Genomic DNA, 21641 nt, shown 5'->3' on the forward strand with positions numbered 1-21641 from the left:
AACATGCTCAAAAAACGTGCTCCTCTATAAGGAAGTAATAAACATGATAAACATGAAGTTAATAATATTTTCTGAGATCTTATAATGCGGCAAAGTTTTAGTTCGGAATAAAATAATAAAAAGAGCAATACAACAGTAATTATATAATCTGTTTGTTCTTGGTAGATAAGAGTTTAGGAAAGTACAGTACATATGATTAGATTATACAGTCTTAAATATTTAGCGAAGTCTGTGAAAAGTGTACACGTGTAAACTGGATTTAAAAAAATTGACGAAAATAAAAGAATAGACATATAATAACTTGTCAGTCATTCGATTGCAATGCGTACAAAAATGCTTAGCCATTAATATAAAAGTTATAGCTGATAATATTAAAAATCATGTCATGGTCTCATATAAAACGTTTTATTCTTAATAATCCCAAAGCCTTACTCAACAAGTTTCATTAATCATTAATTATAATCTGTATAGTAAGTGGCACCATCTCCGCGAAGCTCTCGGTGAAGAACATTCAGCAGAGGATATTTCTTTCCAGCAGTTCCCAAAAAATCATCAGTCTCAATGCTCCAGGCCATCGCGCCGCCCAGTCCGTGCTTCTTTATATAGTCGGTCTTATCCTTCAACGATCTAAAAATCAAAACCATACCATACAGAAGATGATTTTCAATTCAAAAATCGCTTCAGCTCATCACCTCTCGTCGTCGTATCCGACCCACTGGTTTCCGTGGACAGCGTAGGGCACCTTCTGCTCCTCCTGGAAATGCACCTGCCAGCCCTTGGCGATGTCCTCGAGGATCTCGTTGTAGCCCAGCATACCGGCTTCTCGAGTATAGGGACCTGGTTCCGAGCCAGAGTAAGCCGGTGCGCCTATTCCACTGGATTGCGAGGCGTTGGCTAGGGTGAAACCTCGTCCGTAGAAGGGAACACCCAGTACGAGTTTTTCCGCCGGTGCTCCTTGAGACAGCCAGAACTGAATGCACGAGTCCTGAAAAAATTACTCATAATTAAAGTAGACGTCGTATCCAGACCAAAAAATATGTACTCACGACATTGAGCTTTTTCTCGTAATCAGTCTCCCAAGTGCCCGGATAAAGCGGCGCGTTGACGCCGGTCTTCTTGTCCCAGCTGCCGTGTAGATCGTAGCACATGACGTTGACAAAGTCCAAGCTCTCGCAAACCGCTCGGATATCGTAGGACTTGCTCGCCGACATCTCGGCGGAAGCTACAGCGGCGCTGAGCACCAGCTGCTCCGACTCGCGGTCGAATCGTTTGCGCAGAGTTTTTAGCAGCTGGACGAAGTTCTCCTTGTCGCAGGGCGAACCGCCCCGTTGACAGGGGTATTCCCAGTCCAGGTCGAAGCCGTTGAAGCCGTACTTCTGTTGGAGAGAAAAAATCGCTCGATTTAGTCTGCTGTTTAAAATTCACAATTCGTACGCTCACCTTTAAAAACTCCACCACGTTATCGGCAAACTTCTCCCTCATGGTCTCGTTGGTCGCGAGGCTGGAGTACTTGCTCGAGCCCTCGTTCCATCCGCCCATGCCGATCATAGTCTTCAATTCGGGATTATCCTTGCGCAGGGCGTTGAATTTGCGGTATCCGTCCTTACCACCGCCGTCGGGAAGATCGTTCCAAGGATCGAGTATCTTGACTTCGCCGGATTCGCCGAGACCGGCAAAGGCGTAAATCAAGTGGGTACAGAGGCTCGCGTCGATGTGCGAGATGTCGAACTTTCCGAGACCTGGTCGGTACACCGACCAGCTGCCATAGTAGCAGATTACCTTGCGATCGTTTGCTGTAGATGGAAAGATCGGTTTTATGTTAGTAGGGGTATACAGCATCCTATACGGTACCTAGTGCAAAATTAGTATTTCATCTTTCATATATATACTGTATAATCATATAGGGACAATTTTCGCATCAAATCCACGTTGAACATAATATGTTATTTCCAGAGTCGATAAATTTTGCAAACTCGTGTAAAATTCGCCTTACGTGCGAACGCGGATAATTTTTTTAATAGCCGATAATATTTAATAGTCTTTACTTCAGCTAATTTTTCTACGACAGAAGGTGAACAAATTTGAACTTCATTTTTCCATCGCATCAATGCAAAATTCTGTTACAATGCCGCTACCCTAAACGGGTCTTGGGCGTTGTCGTCCAGATCGGACGGGTGGGTGCCTATCACCACTACACAGCGCGTCCTTAGGTTGCGGATAGAGGAACAGCCCCTGAGAAAGAGGTTAGCTGCGAATAAATTTAATAAGCAGCCGCGGACAGCCGATAGGAACAGGCGTGGGTGTGATGAGCCCACACTGTCGAACGCATTCATCTAGAAACACTACGCAAGCACCACAACAACAAAAACACTTCACATTATCTCTTATCTCTCAATCTATCTCTTTCATCACACATTACAAAAATGGGCAAAAATCCTGCTGCCGATGAGGATGCGGGAGCGATGACAACTGCCCCGAAAGGGGATGTGTAGAATGATTCGTCACCTGGTCTTACGCGGTAACGATGCCAGCGAAGGCGCGCTGCCTTATAGGGGGGCGTTAGGATGCGAGAATGAAACCGTAGTGTGTCTGACGACGAATTGACACTGTCCTCGTCAAAGTCGGAAAGCTCTCATACTTAGTTCTAGAGAGGTATGGGGGTTATCACCTCTAGAACGGTGGACTCACCTGGGATCGGAACAGGATCAGAAGCGCGCGGGTTTAACATAACATCATGGCTCAAAAAAATCAAATCCGAATCAAAAGGGACTTAAGGGTCGGAACTTGGAATGTTCGCAGTCTATACAGAGCAGGTGCGTTTAAAGAACTCGTAAAGGAAGCTGATAGGTACAATCTAGATTTGGTAGCAATACAGGAATCGCGGTGGCCAGATGGCGGAGTACTAGCATCGGGTAACTTCACGTACCTGTATGGGGCCGGGAGTGGGGGATCTCTAGGCACCGGATTTCTCGTAAGCAAAAGCATCATACATTCGGTTAAAAGTTTCAAATCCGTCAATGATAGGCTCTCGTACATCATTATCGAAGGGGAATGGTATAGATATGCATTTATTAATGTACACTGTCCTACGGAGGACAAAGAAGAAGAAGCTAAGGATCTCTATTACGAAACTTTAGAGCAGGTAATCGACCAGTTCGCGTCTTACGACACAAGAATAGTATTAGGCGATTTCAATACTAAAATAGGTAGGGAGGAAATGTTTAGGCCTACTATAGGTAAGGAAAGCCTGCACGAAGCCAGCAATGATAACGGTATTAGGGTCATAAATTTCGCGGCGGCAAAAGATCTTATAATCAAAACTACGTGTTTTAAGCACAAGAACATAAACAAGGCAACGTGGACATCGCCGGACGGGGCCACACAGAACCAAATTGATCATTTCCTCATTGAAAAAAGACGTCATACTAATGTTCTTGACGTAAGGTCCGAGTAGGCGGTAATGTATCAGAACCCTTCATGATACGCGATGGTTTAAAACAAGGGGATGGACTCTCTACGGTGCTGTTCAACTTAACGTTAGAGTATGCCGTTAGAAAAATGCAGGTTAGCCAGATGGGCGCAACGCTTAATGGAACAATGCAGATACTAGGCTACGCAGATGATTTGGATATACTGGGGGATTGTAGGGAAACGGTAGCAAGAAACGCGGAAATCCTCGTAAAAGCGGTGGAGTATACAGGGTTAGAAGTGAGTGAATCAAAAACAAAGTACATGATTGTGGATAAGCTAGGCATTTGCAGAGGAGAGGAAGATCTCAGAGTTGGGAATTTTACTTTTGAAAAGGTTAGCGAATTCAGGTATCTGGGTACGACCATAAATGATAGAAACGAGATTAATGTCGAAATAAATAAGAGACTCCATTCGGGTAATGCTTGCTTCTACGCCGTGAGTAATTTACTTAAGTCGAGGCTGTTGTCTAAAAACGATAAAATAAGAATATACAGGACAATAATACTGCCGGTGGTTCTGTACGGGTGCGAAACGTGGGCTCTCACTAAGCAGGCGGACAACCGTTTTAGGGTATTTGAAAATAAAGTCTTGCGAAAAATATACGGGCCGCAGAAAGATGAGGAAACCGGGGAATGGAGGGGACTACACAATGATGAGTTACACAATCTGTACGCGTCACCAAATATTAACAGAATAATAAAATCGCGCAGATTGGGATGGGCAGGGCACGTAGCGAGAATGGGAGACGACCGTACGGCAGCGCGTGTCATGAAGGGCAGGCCGATGGTAACGCGACCTCTAGGTAGACCTAGACGTAGATGGGAGGACAACGTAAAAGCGGATCTGGTAGAAATAGGACGGATGGGTGTCGATCGGAGAGGTGCATCTTGGGTGGGGTTGACACAAGATAGGGCAGCGTGGAAGGCTTGCGTAGATGAGGCGATGGACTTTCGAGTTCCAAATGCCATGTAAAAAAAAAAATCAATGCAAAATTACGCCCAAAATAGCTATGCGGGTTATGAATCATCGGAAATAATTAAAAATATATTAAATCATCCTAACCGCAGGCGTATCCGAGTTTTATCAATGTATTCTGCCGGCGAAGCCTTTCGCGCGCTTCATATGCTCCTCAAACGCACACAGATATACTCGTGCCGGTAAATCTGTGTGAAGGCCATGCGAGTGAAAGATTTTGACAGTTGTAAAAAAAAGAAAAGACGTACAGGTTCATTTTGATGCAAAGAATGTGTGGTTTTTGCCTTTCGAGGAGGGCAGTAATATTTGATCATTCGATATGATATATATTAATTTACTTATTCGAATAGCTGCGATATTAACCGTTATAGTGTGATGTTAGAAGGAAACAGAAGGCCGGTATAATCGAAAGTATACCAAAACTATAAAATCCTAACTATTAGTTAGTCTCGTATGCTGGAAAGAAAATAACTGTATATTCTCTGCTTGAGTATGTTTTCAATGAGCACAATTTAATTAGAGAATATGAAAAAAAATATATATATTATATATATTCATATGAAGTGCAATTAATTTGTTCAATTTTTCAATAAGGAAAATGTTAAAATTAAAGCGAAAAACTCACCTGTTGTCATTTCGTGTTTCGGGCTACAGCAGCCTTGCACAAAATCAAGAGATTTTTTCAAAAGCGATTTAGATTCCTCCATTAAAACAATGAAAAGTATAGCTGAATCAGACGAGACTGGGCGAATTTGATGCTCGCAGTCGACTTTGTTTTGATGCGACAAAGGATCCGAAGACGATAGTTTGTTGACTCATATGTAGAAAGAAGTGCGTGTGTGCGTAAAAAATAATGATGATCCACGAAACTTACAGCGCATGCGTCGCAGATCTTTCATGCTGCGAGCGGGATTTTCAAAAATGCCATATATATCAGCTTATTGTTATAACGAATTCATATTTATTCATTTCATGCCAACATTTAAGAACAACCATCAGTACCTCGACTATAGTCTTGTCGCGATTAGCAGATCTATAGTATATAAGATTGGAGAAGACAGACAGGACAAAGAACTCTGTTATTAGCATGCACGAAGATCTGGTTCGCGTAAACATTGTTGCGGTATTTAATTATTGATGAGTACATACGAACAACGTCGACTTCCGCATTTATATTGTTAATAACGGATTCGCCTGGCCTTCGTTGACGTTTAAAAAAAATAGCTTATGCCGCTAGGAAAACTACCTAACGCGTGGATTTAAATCCGCTTCGAACATTATGTTTTTATGAGTGCGAAAAATAAAGCCATACATTGTGCTTATGTAATTTCCAATAAGTGTACATAAGAATAAGTCTGACTACCAATAGAAACATAAAACTACGCAAATCAGCTCGCATTGTATAACTACAATTTTTCCCCCATATTATTACACCTTATTACGGTAATTGCCCAACAGGCATACTCCGTGTGAAAAAAAAAAAAATGTATAGAAACCGCACTTACGGCAACTCATGATGTACGCAATCGAGCGAGTTGTGGAATCGCAAATAATATTCAAAGCCGCCAGCTGTGCAGATAAATATAAGGAAATTAAAAACAACTGCGGATCGATCACCCGCATCTTGCGTTTTTTCGCAATCAGTCTATCTCAGTATACACATTATTTCAAGTTGATGGATTTTGTCCTCTGACGTATGACCGACAGAGAGATCTATAGCCGTGAGGTTTTCACTCCTTATGGCTGTGAGCCACGGCGATAGTCGTTTCGAGTCGCTTCGCGCGTCGAGTTCACTCATACAGTTTTAATAGGTGGAAAACGTTGTTACCGCGAGGTCTGAGGTTTCAAGGCGAAGCACGACGTATGGAAAAATAGCTGTTATACAGCTTATTCGTTCTACTGTGCCAAGCGGGATCGGACGATCGGTCAGGATGATCAAGTACGTTTTTATATTTATTGCTTGTTGTGGAAACTAAATTTATTTATTTATTTTTTTTTTAATGGGCTGAAAAGACATTTTAAATTTATATACATATCGATTAATTAGTAGATAAATTTCACATGCTTATATGAGTGGGCGGTAAAATAATGTCAACCAAGAAACTTCGTAAGGGTTTATAGACATGTTAACAGTCGTGGCAAAGTTCCATAGTCTATACATATATTGAAGATATAAAAAGAATTCAATGTTTAAATATCGTGATCCTGTCGTATTCACGAGGTCGAATTGATGTACGGACTTGTTTTATTCACGGGCTAAGTATTTTAGAAATGAGTTAAATATATTTATCAACTGTAAGGGGTCACCATTTTTGGGGACGATTAGATTAGATAAGACAAGCGATTCATATCGCGCAATTTAGTGGTAGCTTTATAAATCCTAACATTACACGAATGGGAAATTATTTATTTATTTATTTTTTTATTTTTTTTTAACGATTACTTCATTTTTGAGACCTTATTTTCTCTAATTTGCTTTGAAGATATCGATCTCGCGATAGATACTATAAATGAAGGTCACTCATCTCTAGACGAAAGTTTTAGCTTTGCGAGAAAAAAATATTTTTCAAATGGCTTCGTTTGTAAATAATTGAGTCAATCTCTCAAGGTTACTACTCATCTTCTGCCTGTCGACCTCCACCTGGTCGGCTATCGAGGCTCAAAAGGCCCAGTTCTACTGGAACTATCTGAACTTCACCTGGCCGTCCGAAGATGCCTACAACTCCGCTCTCGTGGACGGCTTGTACATCCCGGAGAACAACATAATCACCGGCATCAAGATCTACGAAGACAAACTCTTCCTGACCCTACCCCGTTGGAAGCGCGGGGTCCCTGCCACCCTGGTGTCGACCCCCTTGACGCCTGTCAACAATGACAGGTCACCCTTGCTCGAGCCCTACCCCAACTGGGACATGCAGAAGCTGGACAACTGCTCAGCTTTCCAGTACGTCCAGAGCATGGAGGTCGACCCCCTGGGCAGGATGTGGGTCCTGGAGAACGGCAGGACCGAATTCAACACCAAACAGCCGAGAACCAACTGTCCCACCCGACTGGTCATCCTCGACCTGAAGAACGGTGGCAAAGTTCTGTTGGACTACCCCTTTCCCAGAGACGTCGTCCACATCGAGTCGGTCTTCGCCAATGACATTGTCGTCGATCACGAGGACGGGGGCTGGGCCTACATTACCGACACGGACTCTGACTTCCCGGGTATTATTGTCTTCTCGCTGAAGGACAAGACCTCCTGGAAAGTCATCCATCAGTCCATGAAGGCCAAGAAGGAGGCCTCGAAGTTTGTGGTCAACGGCACTATCTTCGAGACTAATGGACCGATCGATGGAATTGCTCTTTCGCCCGTGTCTGACAGAGGTAATACTATGCGTTCTATTGAATACCACTGATTCAAAAAAAAAAAAAAAAAAAAAATTTGTTTCTTTACGGTCTAATTATCCTGCGATCGTTATTTAAAGAATATTCAATCCACAGGTGACCGAATGCTCTTCTACACACCGCTGGCCTCGTACGAGATATTCGCTCTGCCGGTACACGTGATTCGCGACCGTCAACTCAGCACAACCGCCAACATCGACCAGTACGTCAAGCGTATTGGCAACAAAACGTCTCAGACCGACGGCATGGTGATGTCGGCAATGGGTGATCTCTACTACGGTCTTCTGACCGAAGACTCGGTGGCTGTTTGGCCATCCAAATCCAACTCCAGCTTTTTGCAGAGTCAGAAACTGCTGATCAAGGACGTCGAGACGAACCAGTGGCCGGACACCTTCGCCATGGACAAGGAGGGCAAGTTATGGTGGACCAGTAACAGAATCCAGAGGTTCATGGGAGGCAACGTGGATATGACTGAACCTAACTATCACGTGATCAGTCTCGATGCTGGGACGAGATGCTATCAGTACTTCGAGGATGGTAGTGCGCCTGACTGGCCGGAAATAGATAATTAAGACGAAAGATGTATTATGTTTGTTTAAACTTTATCAATTTATTTGTTTTATGTGCCTGTTAACGATGTTGTATGTTTTGTAAATATATTTATGAGATAAATAAATGAATTCGTTGCTTTTTTCTGCGCTCCGAAGTGAGCATTTGAAATTGGCGCCAACTGAGCGGCGCCATATTGGGAGAGCAATAATCAGCTGTCTGTCGATCTGATGTGTGTTTTTATATGCGTCGTATCATTCGCGTTGCTGATGTTTTCTTTCGTAAACAATCTGTAATATTTAAACAAATTTATACGGATTGTAGTTTGTTCTAAATATTTGACGTTCAATTGGATATTGAATAAACTAGGAACTAAGTATCTGTAAGTAACTTTAACATCGATTATTATTTTGATGAAAATATCATACCTAACCTATAATAAAGTTTATTAGTGTCTCGATTATTTCTTTTATGTTTACATCCTTAATAAAGGTGCCAAAGAGCTAAATACTAAAGTTTTGAATCTTTCATTTTTTTCAGCATCATCGAAACATAATCCAGTATATCCACAGAAAGTACCAAGGTGAGGTTTAAAATGTAAATAAATCTATCTCTGATGAGACTCAAAGAAAGTAGCTCAACTACAGCAAGTCTTTATTTTTTCTAGATCACTTGAAAAATGGTTTGCGATAAGTGTGAGAAAAAACTAGGCAAAGTCATCACTCCAGATCCATGGAAGGCTGGCGCAAGAAACACAGTGGAAAGCGGAGGTCGCAAGGTAGGAGAAAACAAGGCCCTGTCGACGGCCAAAAATAGGTTCAATCCTTACACAGCAAAGTTCGAGGCATGCAGAATATGCCGTCAGAAAGTTCACCAGGCTGGCTCTCACTACTGTCAGTCGTGCGCATACAAAAAGGCCATCTGTGCCATGTGTGGCAAGAAACTCATGAGTACAAAGAACTATAGACAGTCCGCTTCGTAATGTGTACTTATGCTAAGATCTGTAATTATCGTAAGATCAATTGTAAAGGCACGTGTTGGTGTCTCAATTTTTCTTTGAAGTATATGATAAGGATATTGAGTATTAGAAATATCTATATATATATATATATATTAAATACTTATTCAATCAATTGGCAAAATATGAATTTTAGAAAATAATACCTCTTATTTGCATGAAAAAATGTGTAGAGAATGAATGTATACATGAACTAAACGCGAGTGTCTCAGACTGACAGAGAACTGGATAAAATGATCTCGACAATCGTACTGTAAACAAACGTGCAAGCATCAAATAAAATTTATTTATAAAAATAGGAATGCTTTCTTTTAGCGCGCAATTCGAACTTTCATACCTACCAATTATACAATCGGCATTGGCTACTCAAACCGCAGAAAACAAACGTATGTATATACAAACTCTGACCGCACGACTCATCCCTGCAATTATGAAAGAAACTCGCGCGTGTCAGCAGAACGCATATAAGCAAATCTCTCCGCGCATGTCCGAGAGACTTTGAAAAGGGTGAAGTCTTCCGAGCTGCTCCTCCCCTTTAGTTTCCCGCGAGCAGCTCACTCGCTGACACGATAATTTTAGAAACGATCTACAGACACCTGTAAACGATGCATCTTTCTAAAAAACACTAAAAATCAAAATTCCTCAAAATATGGAAGAAACCTCGGCGTTCTATCGGCGGATCCGTCGAATCCAGACGCGAGTACTGCGTCTAGCCGGTTTGGTTCCTTTCGAGAACCGAACGCTGATATTCGCAGGAACTATCCTGATGTCGATCTACGTGAACTTCGCGTTCACTGCCGTGAGCAGCGTCTACATCTGGGCTTTCTTCGAGGACTGCCTGAACAAGAGGTTCAACCCGGACATCACCTCCGAGTTATTCTCCTTCGTCGGTTTTCACTTTCGATTCATGTACATATTCAGTCGGAGGAGGAAACTCGGCGAGATGCTCGGGTGAGTTGTGGCCGATCTTTTAACGATTTTTCGTATTTTTTTTTATTTTTTGTCCGTTATAATTGTAAGAAGAAAAATCAACGAACGGACGATTCCAGAGAAAGAGGAAAAAAAAGGTTCAGAGGCTTATACATTGTCCTAGATTGTGTATAGTGGTATGGGGGTGGATGTACTTGAAGCGACGTGTTCGCTAAGGATAATTGGAAGCTTGCAAGCTCGAGCTTTAACGATGTAACGCGTTTGCAAAGTGAGATTTGCGGTGAAAAAGGTCATTTATTATACATCTAATAAAGGTTTTATAGGTGCAGTGGTTTCATATCAAACATTCTAAACAGGTGTTAGTTAAGGTCTTTAATAATAAATATTACTTGATAATAATTCCTTTTTCTATTTCTTTTTACTACTTCATGTAATATAGACCATTGCATCTGTTATTACACTCACTCATATACATATACTCAACTGTCCCGTGTGCGCTCTTTTTGTTCTCACTTTTTTTTACTGCTAGTGATCTCGCAATATACTACTTAAATACCTATACGTATATATGCATTTTCTACAATTTATTTTATTTTACTTTTTATTCGCTTGTATCTCTTCTCTCGATTTTTCTATTTCACTCCCTTCCTTGCTCAGTCTTTCCTCTTAATCGTCGTTGTTCGTGCCTTGATCATCATTTTCCTTATCGTTATTTTTTATCTGATCCTCGTGCTCGTTAAATCTAGGGGGGGGGGGGCCAGAAAGTCAATTATAGAAATTCAAATTTCGTACTACAGTATTGCTAACTAATAATTTTGATGAATTACGATGTGATTAATTTATACCTATTTTTTAGTTTCTATTATTGCAGCGCGAACATCGAATTTCCAATCGACTTTCGGGCCGCCTTAAAACCAGTCGATTAAAAAATCTAAAACCCGATTTCACAGCTACGCAGAGAGCCTCTGGGAGCGAGTGCGAAGCGAAGAAAAAGTCCACGTGCGTCTATTCGTCCGCAAAGTCAGCAAACTGAGCGTCTGTTACTCGGGTATCATCCTCACGACCATCACCCTCTACGTACTCTCGAGCCAGTTACCCCAATTGACAGCTGCGGCGACGAACGAAACGGTCCACCGAGTGTTGCCCTATCCCTTCTACGTCGACGTCCAAAGCTCGCCTCGTTACGAGATCCTCCTCGGAGCCCAGATCGTCTGTCTGCTCACCGTTACCCAAACGAGCGTCTGCGTCGACACGGCCATCGCCTTTCTTATCATGATCGCTTGTGGACACTTCAGGCTGATACAGGTCAGGCTCGGGGTGATCGCCAGGCATATCGAGGAGAACGAAGACAAGAGGAAGAGTCAAAGATCCGTTGGCAAAAATGGCGAGGTGATCGAGGCCGAGGCTGAAATGGACGAAGAAGATTTTGAGAGGACCGACGACAGGGTCAGGGAGAGGGTCAAAGAGCTCGTGATGCATCACCAGGAAATACTCAGGTGAGAATTTTATCGGTACGAAAAATTTGAGCGAAAGGTTTAAATATTGTATATATGCTTTTCAGCTTCTGCGATGACATTAAGAATCTGTCCAGTGAAATCTTCATGATCGAACTCATCAGTACGACCTACAACCTGTCGCTCATCGGTATTCTACTGGCTGGGGTGGGTGAAGAATCACTTAAAACGTGATACTTACATCGAGTATAATCTTTCATCCATATACTTTTACCTCCTAGAACATGCCTCTTGCGGAGAAATTCAAATTCGCGCCGGTCCTCTTCATCCTGACGACTCAGCTATTCGTTTGCCAATATCCTCCTGACCTGTTGATCCAAGAAGTAAGAGGCGTCTCTTTAAAATAAAAAATCGTGACGCTCAATTCTTCGGGACATTTTTTATAGAGCGAAGCAGTGGCGAATGCAGCTTATTTCGTGCCGCCTTTCAGACGAGATCGACGTCGTATCGACAGGATTCTGTTATCGTTGCTCACCAGGTCGCAGACACCCTATCAGTTGCGCGCCGGAGGTCAGATTCCACTGTCCATCGAGTCCTTTGGAAACGTACGTGTAATATAACACGATTTGAGCATGAATTTCTTGAATTGTAAAATTATCCTCATATGTTTGACGATACAGATGATCAGAGGAGCTGTCTCTTTCTTCACCGTTCTCAGAAGTTTCAATTAAGCTTTTGCAATACTTGAAGCATGACAAACGCATATATTTTTTGTAATTTCATAAGTAATTCGAGCAATAAACAATGATTCCTCACAGGTTTAGTGCTATTTTCATTGTGGTCGCGTAACTTTGTCAAAGTCGCAGAATTAAATTACACGCTTAGTCACCAGATTTACCCCTTTACAAACTTTTCAATTTGCGAGTAAACTTTATCTGTGTCCCAGGTCATTGATTAAGCTTGTAATTAAAATACTGCTAGTACTCTTAGAAACCTTAGTGTGCAAATAGAACAGGATGAAGTTTACAAGAGCTGCGTCTCTCTACCTAAAAGCTTTAATTTATTTTTAGTTTTTATGGTTAGGAGTTGGCATGAATTGAACAAAGCGATGTACGATATTCACGTTGCAACGTGTATAATGTTTATTTAACGTCATTGCTTCAGTTGGTATAACAAATGTAATTCCTCCATTATAAATACAATCGCGGGCCTTCGGATACCGCACAAAACGTCGACAGAAGTACAGTTTTATTAAGTTACTTTCATATTTCATTAAAAAACAGCTTTTCCTATTGCGTTTAAGTATGTAAACAGAATCGCAACGTTGTGGAAAGCGGTGTCACTGTTGCCGAGCCTTCGGTTGACAAAACGAACGCAAACGAGCACCAGACAGACATAGGATGAACGATAACAATAATTCATTCTTAAAAGTTAAAATCTCATTGATAAAAATTCGAATATAAAATGCATGCTGCCACGCGACTTTGGAGAATGCACTATTCACGCTTCTTTTCACATTTTTTTGTTTTCATTTTCTCGATTTTTTCCGAAACGCTTCATTCATGGCAAAATAGCAGAGGTGAGTGGGTTAAATGACCTAAAAGTGCGCATTGCACAGAGAAGACATTGAAGTATGTACGTCGGAGCTATTCTTTTTTTTAAACCTGTTTCCCAACCCGAATACAACATTTCATTGAAAATCACTCGTATAAGAAAACGATTTAAAATTTAATTAAAAAATAAATTGTCTCGGTTACGATTGACGAGAACTTATTTATATTCAACGTGTAACATGTAACATTTAAATGCGTGCAAATAGTATACTCTACATTAAGAGATCTTCTCGATGTTCTCGTCAAGCGTAGTCGATTGAAATTTCTTTCCCATGGAATCTTCTAGCCAGGTTGGGTATAAACATACCAAATACTCGACGCGGCATTATTTTCATCTTTTGATTTTTCGCAAAATCGCACAGCGTGAAAACGAATACTGCTCTATTGCGTTCGCGCGTACGACTTCTAATGTTCTCTTTTTTTTTATTTTTCCTGTATTCAAATCAATTCTCTGAGTGAATGGGTGTCTTTTTTCATTTTTAAGTGTAATGCTTGTGTCTGTACCACTTAATGACTAACTTAACGAGCTTAGAAGGCAAGACCAGCTTCGGAATAAGTCGTGAAGATCTTCTCGATTGAGTTGACATACGCCGCCGTTCTCAAGTCCAGTCCAAGGTTGAACTTCATTGCCGTCTTCATGATAGCCTGCGATAATAAATTGCAAGGTTAAATAACGCGCGATTTATTCTACAATAATCAATCGTTATCAATCGAACTTACTCTAGCAGATCGTTCCATAGTGTAGTCCAATCCAGAGTGTACAATGTCTTTTTCGGAAGCACCGGAGATACGTTTCTGGAAGGACTCGGAGGGTGTCACGGGAATGCGTCCACCAACGCGTCCGAACCTGCGCTCAAGGGACTCCTGCACGGATTCTGCGACGGAAAGCCATCGATTAGTAGCGGCTCAAATTTAAATAGAAAAAAAAACGTGTATCAAATGAGGTACTCACCAAGAAGGTGGTAGTTGGATTCCCTCTCGTATTTGAAGGTAAGACGACCGTAGGAAACGTGGTTGAGATCCTTGAGCCACTCGAAGAAGGACACGGTGACACCACCAGCGTTGATGTACAGATCGGGAATGACGAGAATGTTCCTGTCAATGAGGATCTTGTCGGCTGCGGGGGTCGTAGGGCCGTTGGCAGCCTCGGCGATGATTTTGGCCTGAATGCGACCAGCGTTCTCCTTGGTGATGACCTTCTCTACGGCGGCAGGGATGAAGATATCGCAGGGCTCGTACATGAGGTTCTCGCCTTCGTAGGGCTTGGCGTGGGGGAAACCAACGATGCTGCCGTTGTCGAGGCGGTACTCCTCGAGCTGCTTAGGATCGATACCATCGGGGTTGATGATCGAACCGTCGTGCTCGATGATACCGATGCAGGTAGCGCCGGCACGGTGCAGGTAACGCATCGTGTGCAGACCCACGTTACCGAATCCCTGCAGGATGAAGGTTTTGCCACCCCAGCCTGGCGTCGTTCCTGGAAACAAGTTTACATTTGATTACTATATATGATTCAGTCAGAAAAAAAACGTAGCGAGAAATTCGACAAATCACTAACCGATCATGCTCATGTAGTTAGCCTCGTTGATGAAGTTCTCGAGTCCATGGAAGACACCACGACCAGTGGCGGAGATACGTCCGTGGATACCACCCTGATTGATAGGTTTGCCGGTGACGCAGGCGTGGGCGTTGATGTCGAGATGGCCAATGGTCTTGGCGTAGGTGTCGGCGATCCAGGACATCTCGCGCTCGCCTGTACCCATGTCGGGGGCGGGTACGTCAACACCCGGTCCGATGAAGCCCTTCTTGGCCAACTCGAGGGTGAATCGACGAGTGATCTTCTCGAGCTCGTTGTCAGAGTACTCCTTGGGGTTGATTTTGATACCAGCCTTGGCTCCACCAAACGGCACGTCCACACAGGCGCACTTGAACGTCATCAGGGCTGACAGGGCCTTCACCTCGTCTCTGCACACATCCATCGAAAAACGGATACCTGTCGAGACATTACATATTTAATAAGCATATGCATACTAGGAGCTATTTCGCTGGCATTCGGCGCTAGCTTATTCAATTCTTTCCAATTATTAAAAAAAAACGAGCGAGTGTCGACTAAATTACCTATGAAATTTACATAAATCGCACATTTTTCATACGCCGGTATTTCCCTCGTTTAAATTTCGCGCGTGAAAAACAGTGTCCATAACAATATAAAACTGAATACTTATACAATCATTTTCATAATCACAAGCTTGACAGCATACCGCGACAAGTCAAACATGGCAAAACAAAGCCATCATCGTCATTTTTTTCGGAAGGCGTAAAAGTGTCTAATTTTTTCCTGGAACAACGCCGACGCGAAGCTGTTTACTCGGTCGGCGATAATGAGTCGGCGGAGGAGGAGCGAGAAAGAGAGAAACTCGGATGATCTATTCTCGCCTCGATCACCTGATGCGGTGGTGTCAAAATAGCTCCACAAGCGAGTGAAAAAAAAAACAAGTAGACGCAGTCGAGCCCGTGACTCTCTCACATGTTTGCGCTAAACTTGACACGCAAATCTTTTCTATACACACTGTATATGAATGAATGATCGATACACGTAAAGGCTAGTTTGATCGATCTGACAATAACGGATTAAATCGGTCGTTGACACTCGACGTGAATGCACTGCATCACGGCCGTTTGCCAAACATCGATGCCTCTTCCCATCGACGCGCGAGTCGCGCAAACAACGTTCAAGTGCATCTCATCGTTCGGGAACGAGCTCAACTGCTCCGCTGATATTCAAATTGATTCCTGAACGAATTGCATCACGCGCGCGTTTATATATACACACGTTTCTCGCTAATCTAACTGGCTTCATCGAGCGAATATTACGTTAGAAATCTCGAATCGCTTCTCGGGCAAACAGATTTAATTATATACCACGTGGCCTTATCTACACGCTGTCTTATCAGCATTCGAACGCTATACACGTGGATACAGAACGTTTACGCAAAATTCGATGGTGTACGTATTTACAGTAAATCATACAAGTAGAAAAATTTATTAAAAATACGCGAGTGCGTCGAATGCATTTCGAGCGGTCGGTTCGACTTGAATTTTTGGGAACAAGACGGGATCCCCAAGACGGCGGAACACGACGCGAGCGAGTGTATATTAATAGAGTCGCGGAGGCTCGTCCCGACGCGCGAGCGACTATAACGCCAGAGATTGAGTTGTAATCGCGTAAACAGCTCGAGCGTAATGTTCGCGTGACTCGGGAGTCAATAGAATGTAAATTGATTTTTTTTCTTCTAATCGATCGCAGCTGTGCGGCAACGATACACTGTTTTCGATCGACGTATGAATTCATCGATTCCGCGCGATGATTCGAAAGCTTCGAATAATATCTAAAAATAATATTTTCCAATATTCGAAAATAAAACTTCTAAAACTTCAAAAAAAAAAAACAAAAAAAAACGAGGCGCATTAGCCTCGCGAAAAATACCCGTCAAGGCCACGCATAGTATAAAACAACACGAGCATCATCAGACATCAGTAGGCAGTGGTCGTCGCGTTCCCGGCCGCATCTACGTCACGCCCCGCGCGGCCTCTTTTATTTTTCGAGCGCCGGCGAGCTAACGACGAAAATCAAAAAGAACTGACGGCGCTTACGCAAGCTCGGCTCGCGCACGTGCTGTCGAGTATGCGTCTGTTCGAGATAAGACACTTTTATAGACCGGTCGAAGTTAGTACAAGCGTGAAAATTAATCTGTCTCACGTGAAAAGCTACGATACACAGGTATCGAAGAGATAATGGCTCTACGAGGATGACCTGCTGAATAGACATAGGCGTATGTCGATCACGCGGTAATTAATCTTCTATCGATAGAGCGCGATCACGTTTTCCGACGATTGATATCCGACGATCATATAGCTTTGGAACGCTGAGAATTTATAGTTTGATTTTAGTGGACATGACTACGGCGCAAAGAAAAAAAACTGGTATGCTCGCATCGTCGGCAATTAAACGCGCGATATACCGGCTAAGCTATTAGTCGAATAAAACACACCGACGTGTTGGATTTCAAAAAAAGAAACTAATCATCATTTTACATCAATTCAAAGCGCAATCGAGCTGAGCGTAGGAAAAATATAGTGGATGATCGCTTGTACAATTCTCGCATATAATCACGCGGCAGACGTGTGTTTACAAGGCACATAATCGTCATCGCGACTTGAAAAGACGCTCCCCTCGATAGATATACATATATAGCACAGTCGTCGCACGGTGTCGGAGCGTCGCGCATAGCTGAATTAAATCGTCGCGCGTGTGACTTTAAACGATGACGCGCGATCGACCGCGTTGTTTTTCCAAGCGGCTTTTATTGCTCTATGTTGTCCCTTTTTTTCCGCAAACAGGCGCAGCGTTTCGTCAGCGAGATAAGAGCTTATCGCACGCGCGAAAATTCGCGCATTTACCGAAGCGGGGAAAGTTGAAAAATCGCGATCGAATTTCACATAAGTACGAGCCGATAAAATCTGGAGGCCAAGATCAAGGCTTTTCGATAAACAACAATAGGTGAGCGCAAAAATGAAACCAAATTGAGCGCCGCTCCTTTCGACTCCGGCACTTGTAAGCGATCTCTCTCACTCGACCCTTTTTTTTTCTCTCTCTCTCTCTCTCTCTCGTTATCTGCACGCGCATCAATTAGCACCTGACTGCTCTCCTCGCGCGGAAAACAAAGCGGTTGTATAAGCTACAAGTCGTTATCGCATCGACTTATTTCTTTTTCGCTCGATCGATTATAATGCTTTTCACAGTTTTTAAGCTCGTTGCGCACGTGCGACTCTTGTCAAGATCTGTATATACTCGGTTGTTAGAACGAAAGCGAGATCGCCGTTACGTAATCGAAGACAGCCGGGGAGGGGCGATCAAAGGCGTAAATAGCGTAATTTTCCCTTCTGTCAACACTCTTTCTCTTTCTCTCTATCTAGCATTTGAACCATTACATTAATATTCGTAGGCATTAAATTTGATAACTTATTAATTGGGCGAAAACTCGTTTGGATAAGCGACGAAAGTTTTCCGCTTTCACCGCTGGAAAAATACACGTGACTGACATTAGAGTAAGGAAAACGAAGCGTTGTTTTAAGGGCCGTTTTGCGGCTAGCGAATTATCGCGACCCGAATACAATCTCTCCTTGACACACGACGCTCTCGCATCGTCTCTATCTTCCTGTCGCATTCGCGGAATTCGCCAACTCGGTTATTACTGCACACCGCGCATAGCAGAAAAAAAAAAAAGAACAGAGACGTCGCAAAAGAATTCCAAGCGCTGAAGTAGACTAAGCGAAGATTAGGCAGCTCTCTGCGATGCTCACCTCCTTTGCACGGCGTCCGATGAGTGGAGTGTTGCGCCCTGAAGCCGGTGATCATCTCGTAGTCGCCGGAGTCGCGCCTCAGCGGGAAGGTCGTCTCGAGGATGTGGTCGCAGGGCTCCATCAACATGAGGATACCCTTGACCTTCTTCTTTCTCTCCTCGATGCTGAGCCTCGAGCGTTTGCCCACGTCCTCGACGAGCTTGTCCTCGACGATCTGGCAGGCTCGGTGGAAGAAGTACTCGACCATGTCGAAGAACTTGGGGTTGGCTGCCGTAGGAACATCCTTCAGCTTCTCCGGAATTTGGTGGTCAGCGTAGCCTCTGTTCTGAAGGCGCACCAGGGCTGCGGTTTGAGCCAACTCCTGGGTCTGCTTCAGAGCAGCTGAGGTACGGGTCAGGCCTCGTACATGGAACATCTTGTCTGTGTTGTTGGTACCCTTCTAACTGGAATGAGATAAGAAAATAATTGTATTACATTGGATAAACAAGTATGTTGGCTGAAAGTGAATACGTCGAGATTATTGATGAGAAATAACTGAGATATTGCTAAAAGTCAATGAACACAGAATTATAAATCAGTTCAGAGCTCTTTGTAGGGCAGTTAATGACAAGATAAACAATACTTTTTTGCTGGATTCCGTGTGCATGATTGATAATGAAAGACAATTCTATCAGATGTGAAAAAGCTTGGTCAAAAAACCATTCAGCGATTAGCTCGATCAATAAAAAAAGATCAGCCAGTCGGAACAAACAAAAAAGGAGCAGCGCAGAGCACAAAGCCAAGTATACAAAACTCGTGGAATTGTAAAAATAGACTATGAATTCCGAGTAATCGGTGAAATCTCGAGCAGAGCATAATACCTGCTCCGAAACGCACGCCCGCTAATGGTCCATACGTAAATTCAATGCAAAACGAATAAAACTCGCCCCAACAATGCAGAACACATCCCAAACAAAACATGCCTCGTTGCGGAGCATCGTTTCATTCCACTCTCAAGTCACGTTCTTTTGCCCAAAGCCATCCATGTCATCGCCCATACTTACACATTAGCACCTCGAGAGAAATGCAGGAAAAAAAGAAGAAGAAGAAGAGAGAACCTCGAGAAAAATCGAACGCCAAAAAATCAAACTTCCTCACCTGATTCCTCGCTGACCGGGTCGACGTGCAGTGAAGGTGTTACAGTCGACTGGCCGCTATACTTCCTCCTTCTTCTTTTCTCGACGCAGCTGTGCCACGCGCGCGCCGACGACGACGAGACTCTGCGCCGCACAGCGGGAATATAGGCCGCCACGAGAAAATAGGAGAGAGAGAGAGAGAGAACAGCACGTTCTCTCTTTTCGGTGGCTAGAAAACGAAGAGAGAACGCGAGACTGAATTGGGGGGAGGTATGCCGCCCCCCCCCCTATATGAGACGTGCGCGTCGTCTGAAGTTGGCTGCGGGTGCGGATTTTCGGAGCTGCGGTGCCAAATTCGAATGAGGGAAAATGAATGTTTAAAATATCGTCAAACACTTAATTGAAATTTCCTGATATTATTTATGCGCATCGTTACAATAATCAAAATTGATAAAAGATGTAAACATATTACGATTCTCTAGAAAGAAAAGTTATATAGATATAAAGCGGAAAACGATACTTTGGCGGGTGTTTGAATGCTAGCTAAATTCGATCGTGGAAATTCCAATATTTTCTTTCAAATGAATAGATTAGAATAAAATCGCTAATAACTAACTGAATGACAACTAATGATTTGAACTGGAACAGAAAACGATTCTCGATAATCTACTCATCTCTTAACACCGAAACGACCACCTACTTCACCTTCATTTACTCGCACATATCGTAATCCATCCGTACTCCAAAGATAAGCTCTATACAACATGCTAACTACACTCGGCCGTGTATAATTATTATCAAAGATTAGAGTACAGGAGAGAAAACGCGAGGTAGAAAAAGGATTTTTCGTCTGCTAGTCTCTATCTCAAAGCGGGGCGCAATGATAGTTTCTAACTATGCCGCAAGAGGGAGATTTGTCGTTAGACGCTATACATATATAGATATAATAGAAACTATATAGTAGTAGAGAGCGTATACCGCGTTGTGTTACTATATTTAAAATTGAAATTAAAATTCGTGTTAAATAAAATAAGACGTATTTTGTTCTTATAAAGCAAGCATCGTCGCCAGGATACGGAGTTATTGCGTAAACTTAAGGGGTGGATATTATGTAATTGTTATTTAAATAAATAATTTATTTAGAATAAAAAGTATTCATCCTAGTTTATCACGTACGTTAAACAAAGTTTCGACGTATTTTGCAAGTATACGCTGCGTCAAAAAGGGGATGCTGTAAATCTAGTTTTGCACATACATCGTTAAAACAAAATAAATACGGTTCAAAACAAATATGCAAGTATAGATCAACGGGATTTCCCATATTTGTTAACAAGTATTTCTTAGGTGAAAGTTAAGACGGGTTTCAAGGAATTTACTGCGCCTTATTTGACTTTATATTGTCTAACCCGCCCCCTTTTTTGACTACAAGTATTTATTACGTAAAAGTCTAGACGGGTTTCGAGGAATTTACTGGGCTTTATTTAACTTTATAACGTCTACCCCGCCCCCTTTTTGTCTACAAGTATGTCTCACGTAAAACTTAAGACGGGTTTCGCCACGTGAATTTTGTCAGCGAACTACCATAAGAACACGTGTTCAAACGACAGAAGCGCCACAGAATCCCCTCTTTCTTATAAATTATTAATTTTTACTGTAAATTTATTATTAATAATTCCCGTAAAATATTGTCGTGTCCCTATACTGCTAGAGTTTTTATAGTAAAATTCTTGTAATGCCTGCTATATATTTTTCTCGGTGAATA

The 21641-nt window shown here is 42.6% G+C and overlaps 5 protein-coding genes across 9 annotated transcripts; 3 read left to right on the forward strand and 2 right to left on the reverse strand.

The window, feature by feature from the left end:
* Positions 1–383: 383 nt before the first annotated feature.
* LOC100117890 (chitotriosidase-1) lies at positions 384–5976 on the reverse strand. 3 transcript variants are annotated; one of them, XM_031921876.1, is made up of 5 exons: positions 5952–5976; positions 1441–1793; positions 1047–1376; positions 693–985; positions 384–627 (listed from the first exon to the last, which is right to left on the reverse strand). In XM_031921876.1, exons 1-5 carry the CDS (start codon positions 5959–5961, stop codon positions 453–455), a joined length of 1161 nt encoding a protein of 386 aa, XP_031777736.1. In that variant the 5' UTR covers positions 5962–5976; the 3' UTR covers positions 384–452. The 3 variants fall into 3 exon arrangements, with proteins under 3 accessions (XP_031777736.1, XP_031777737.1, XP_031777738.1); XM_031921877.1 differs by lacking the exon at positions 5952–5976 and adding an exon at positions 5072–5410; XM_031921878.2 differs by lacking the exon at positions 5952–5976 and adding an exon at positions 5321–5384.
* An 81-nt stretch (positions 5977–6057) lies between these two features.
* Positions 6058–9701, forward strand: LOC100116775 (protein yellow). The gene is made up of 5 exons (XM_031921879.2): positions 6058–6385; positions 7055–7815; positions 7933–8767; positions 8926–8968; positions 9053–9701. The coding sequence occupies exons 1-3, from the start codon at positions 6378–6380 to the stop codon at positions 8406–8408; spliced, it is 1245 nt and encodes a 414-aa protein (XP_031777739.1). The 5' UTR covers positions 6058–6377; the 3' UTR covers positions 8409–8767; positions 8926–8968; positions 9053–9701.
* Positions 8669–9699, forward strand: LOC116415678 (cysteine-rich PDZ-binding protein). Of its 2 annotated transcripts, none has more exons than XM_001607703.6 (3): positions 8669–8767; positions 8926–8968; positions 9053–9699. In XM_001607703.6, the coding sequence occupies exon 3, from the start codon at positions 9065–9067 to the stop codon at positions 9365–9367; it is 303 nt and encodes a 100-aa protein (XP_001607753.1). In that variant the 5' UTR covers positions 8669–8767; positions 8926–8968; positions 9053–9064; the 3' UTR covers positions 9368–9699. The 2 variants fall into 2 exon arrangements, with proteins under 2 accessions (XP_001607753.1, XP_031777740.1); XM_031921880.2 differs by having other exon boundaries at positions 8688–8767; positions 8926–8982.
* A 351-nt stretch (positions 9702–10052) lies between the features above and the next one.
* Or236 (odorant receptor 236) lies at positions 10053–13054 on the forward strand. 2 transcript variants are annotated; one of them, XM_032595892.1, is made up of 6 exons: positions 10053–10354; positions 11245–11829; positions 11895–11994; positions 12069–12170; positions 12234–12392; positions 12468–13054. In XM_032595892.1, the coding sequence occupies exons 1-6, from the start codon at positions 10053–10055 to the stop codon at positions 12516–12518; spliced, it is 1299 nt and encodes a 432-aa protein (XP_032451783.1). In that variant the 3' UTR covers positions 12519–13054. The 2 variants fall into 2 exon arrangements, with proteins under 2 accessions (XP_032451783.1, NP_001177592.1); NM_001190663.1 differs by having other exon boundaries at positions 11284–11829; positions 12468–12518.
* On the reverse strand, positions 12899–20190 carry LOC100123602 (glutamate dehydrogenase, mitochondrial). The gene is made up of 6 exons (XM_001607215.6): positions 19902–20190; positions 18765–19207; positions 14959–15393; positions 14353–14877; positions 14121–14275; positions 12899–14045 (listed from the first exon to the last, which is right to left on the reverse strand). Exons 2-6 carry the CDS (start codon positions 19177–19179, stop codon positions 13929–13931), a joined length of 1647 nt encoding a protein of 548 aa, XP_001607265.1. The 5' UTR covers positions 19180–19207; positions 19902–20190; the 3' UTR covers positions 12899–13928.
* Positions 20191–21641: the final 1451 nt, after the last annotated feature.

The sequence above is a fragment of the Nasonia vitripennis genome, chromosome 1 (assembly GCF_009193385.2).
Source record: "Nasonia vitripennis strain AsymCx chromosome 1, Nvit_psr_1.1, whole genome shotgun sequence".
NCBI classification, from domain to species: domain Eukaryota; kingdom Metazoa; phylum Arthropoda; class Insecta; order Hymenoptera; family Pteromalidae; genus Nasonia; species Nasonia vitripennis.

What these genes read in the sequence shown, in the direction of transcription:
- LOC116415678 (XM_001607703.6), top strand. Translation starts at nt 9,065, where the DNA reads ATGGTTTGCGATAAGTGTGAGAAAAAACTAGGCAAAGTCATCACTCCA.
- LOC100123602 (XM_001607215.6), bottom strand. Translation starts at nt 19,179, where the DNA reads ATGTTCCATGTACGAGGCCTGACCCGTACCTCAGCTGCTCTGAAGCAG. An exon ending in TCGGACGCCGTGCAAAGGAG is followed by an intron (nt 15,394 to 18,764) that starts GTGAGCATCGCA and finishes ATGTCTCGACAG; the next exon opens with GTATCCGTTTTTCGATGGAT. An exon ending in ATCCAACTACCACCTTCTTG is followed by an intron (nt 14,276 to 14,352) that starts GTGAGTACCTCA and finishes TTTCCGTCGCAG; the next exon opens with AATCCGTGCAGGAGTCCCTT.
- LOC100116775 (XM_031921879.2), top strand. An exon ending in TTCGCCCGTGTCTGACAGAG is followed by an intron (nt 7,816 to 7,932) that starts GTAATACTATGC and finishes TTCAATCCACAG; the next exon opens with GTGACCGAATGCTCTTCTAC.
- LOC100117890 (XM_031921877.1), bottom strand. Translation starts at nt 5,153, where the DNA reads ATGGAGGAATCTAAATCGCTTTTGAAAAAATCTCTTGATTTTGTGCAA. An exon ending in GAAACACGAAATGACAACAG is followed by an intron (nt 1,794 to 5,071) that starts GTGAGTTTTTCG and finishes TTCCATCTACAG; the next exon opens with CAAACGATCGCAAGGTAATC. An exon ending in GTCGGATACGACGACGAGAG is followed by an intron (nt 628 to 692) that starts GTGATGAGCTGA and finishes TTTGATTTTTAG; the next exon opens with ATCGTTGAAGGATAAGACCG.
- Or236 (XM_032595892.1), top strand. Translation starts at nt 10,053, where the DNA reads ATGGAAGAAACCTCGGCGTTCTATCGGCGGATCCGTCGAATCCAGACG. An exon ending in CTGACCTGTTGATCCAAGAA is followed by an intron (nt 12,171 to 12,233) that starts GTAAGAGGCGTC and finishes CATTTTTTATAG; the next exon opens with AGCGAAGCAGTGGCGAATGC. An exon ending in CCATCGAGTCCTTTGGAAAC is followed by an intron (nt 12,393 to 12,467) that starts GTACGTGTAATA and finishes TTGACGATACAG; the next exon opens with ATGATCAGAGGAGCTGTCTC.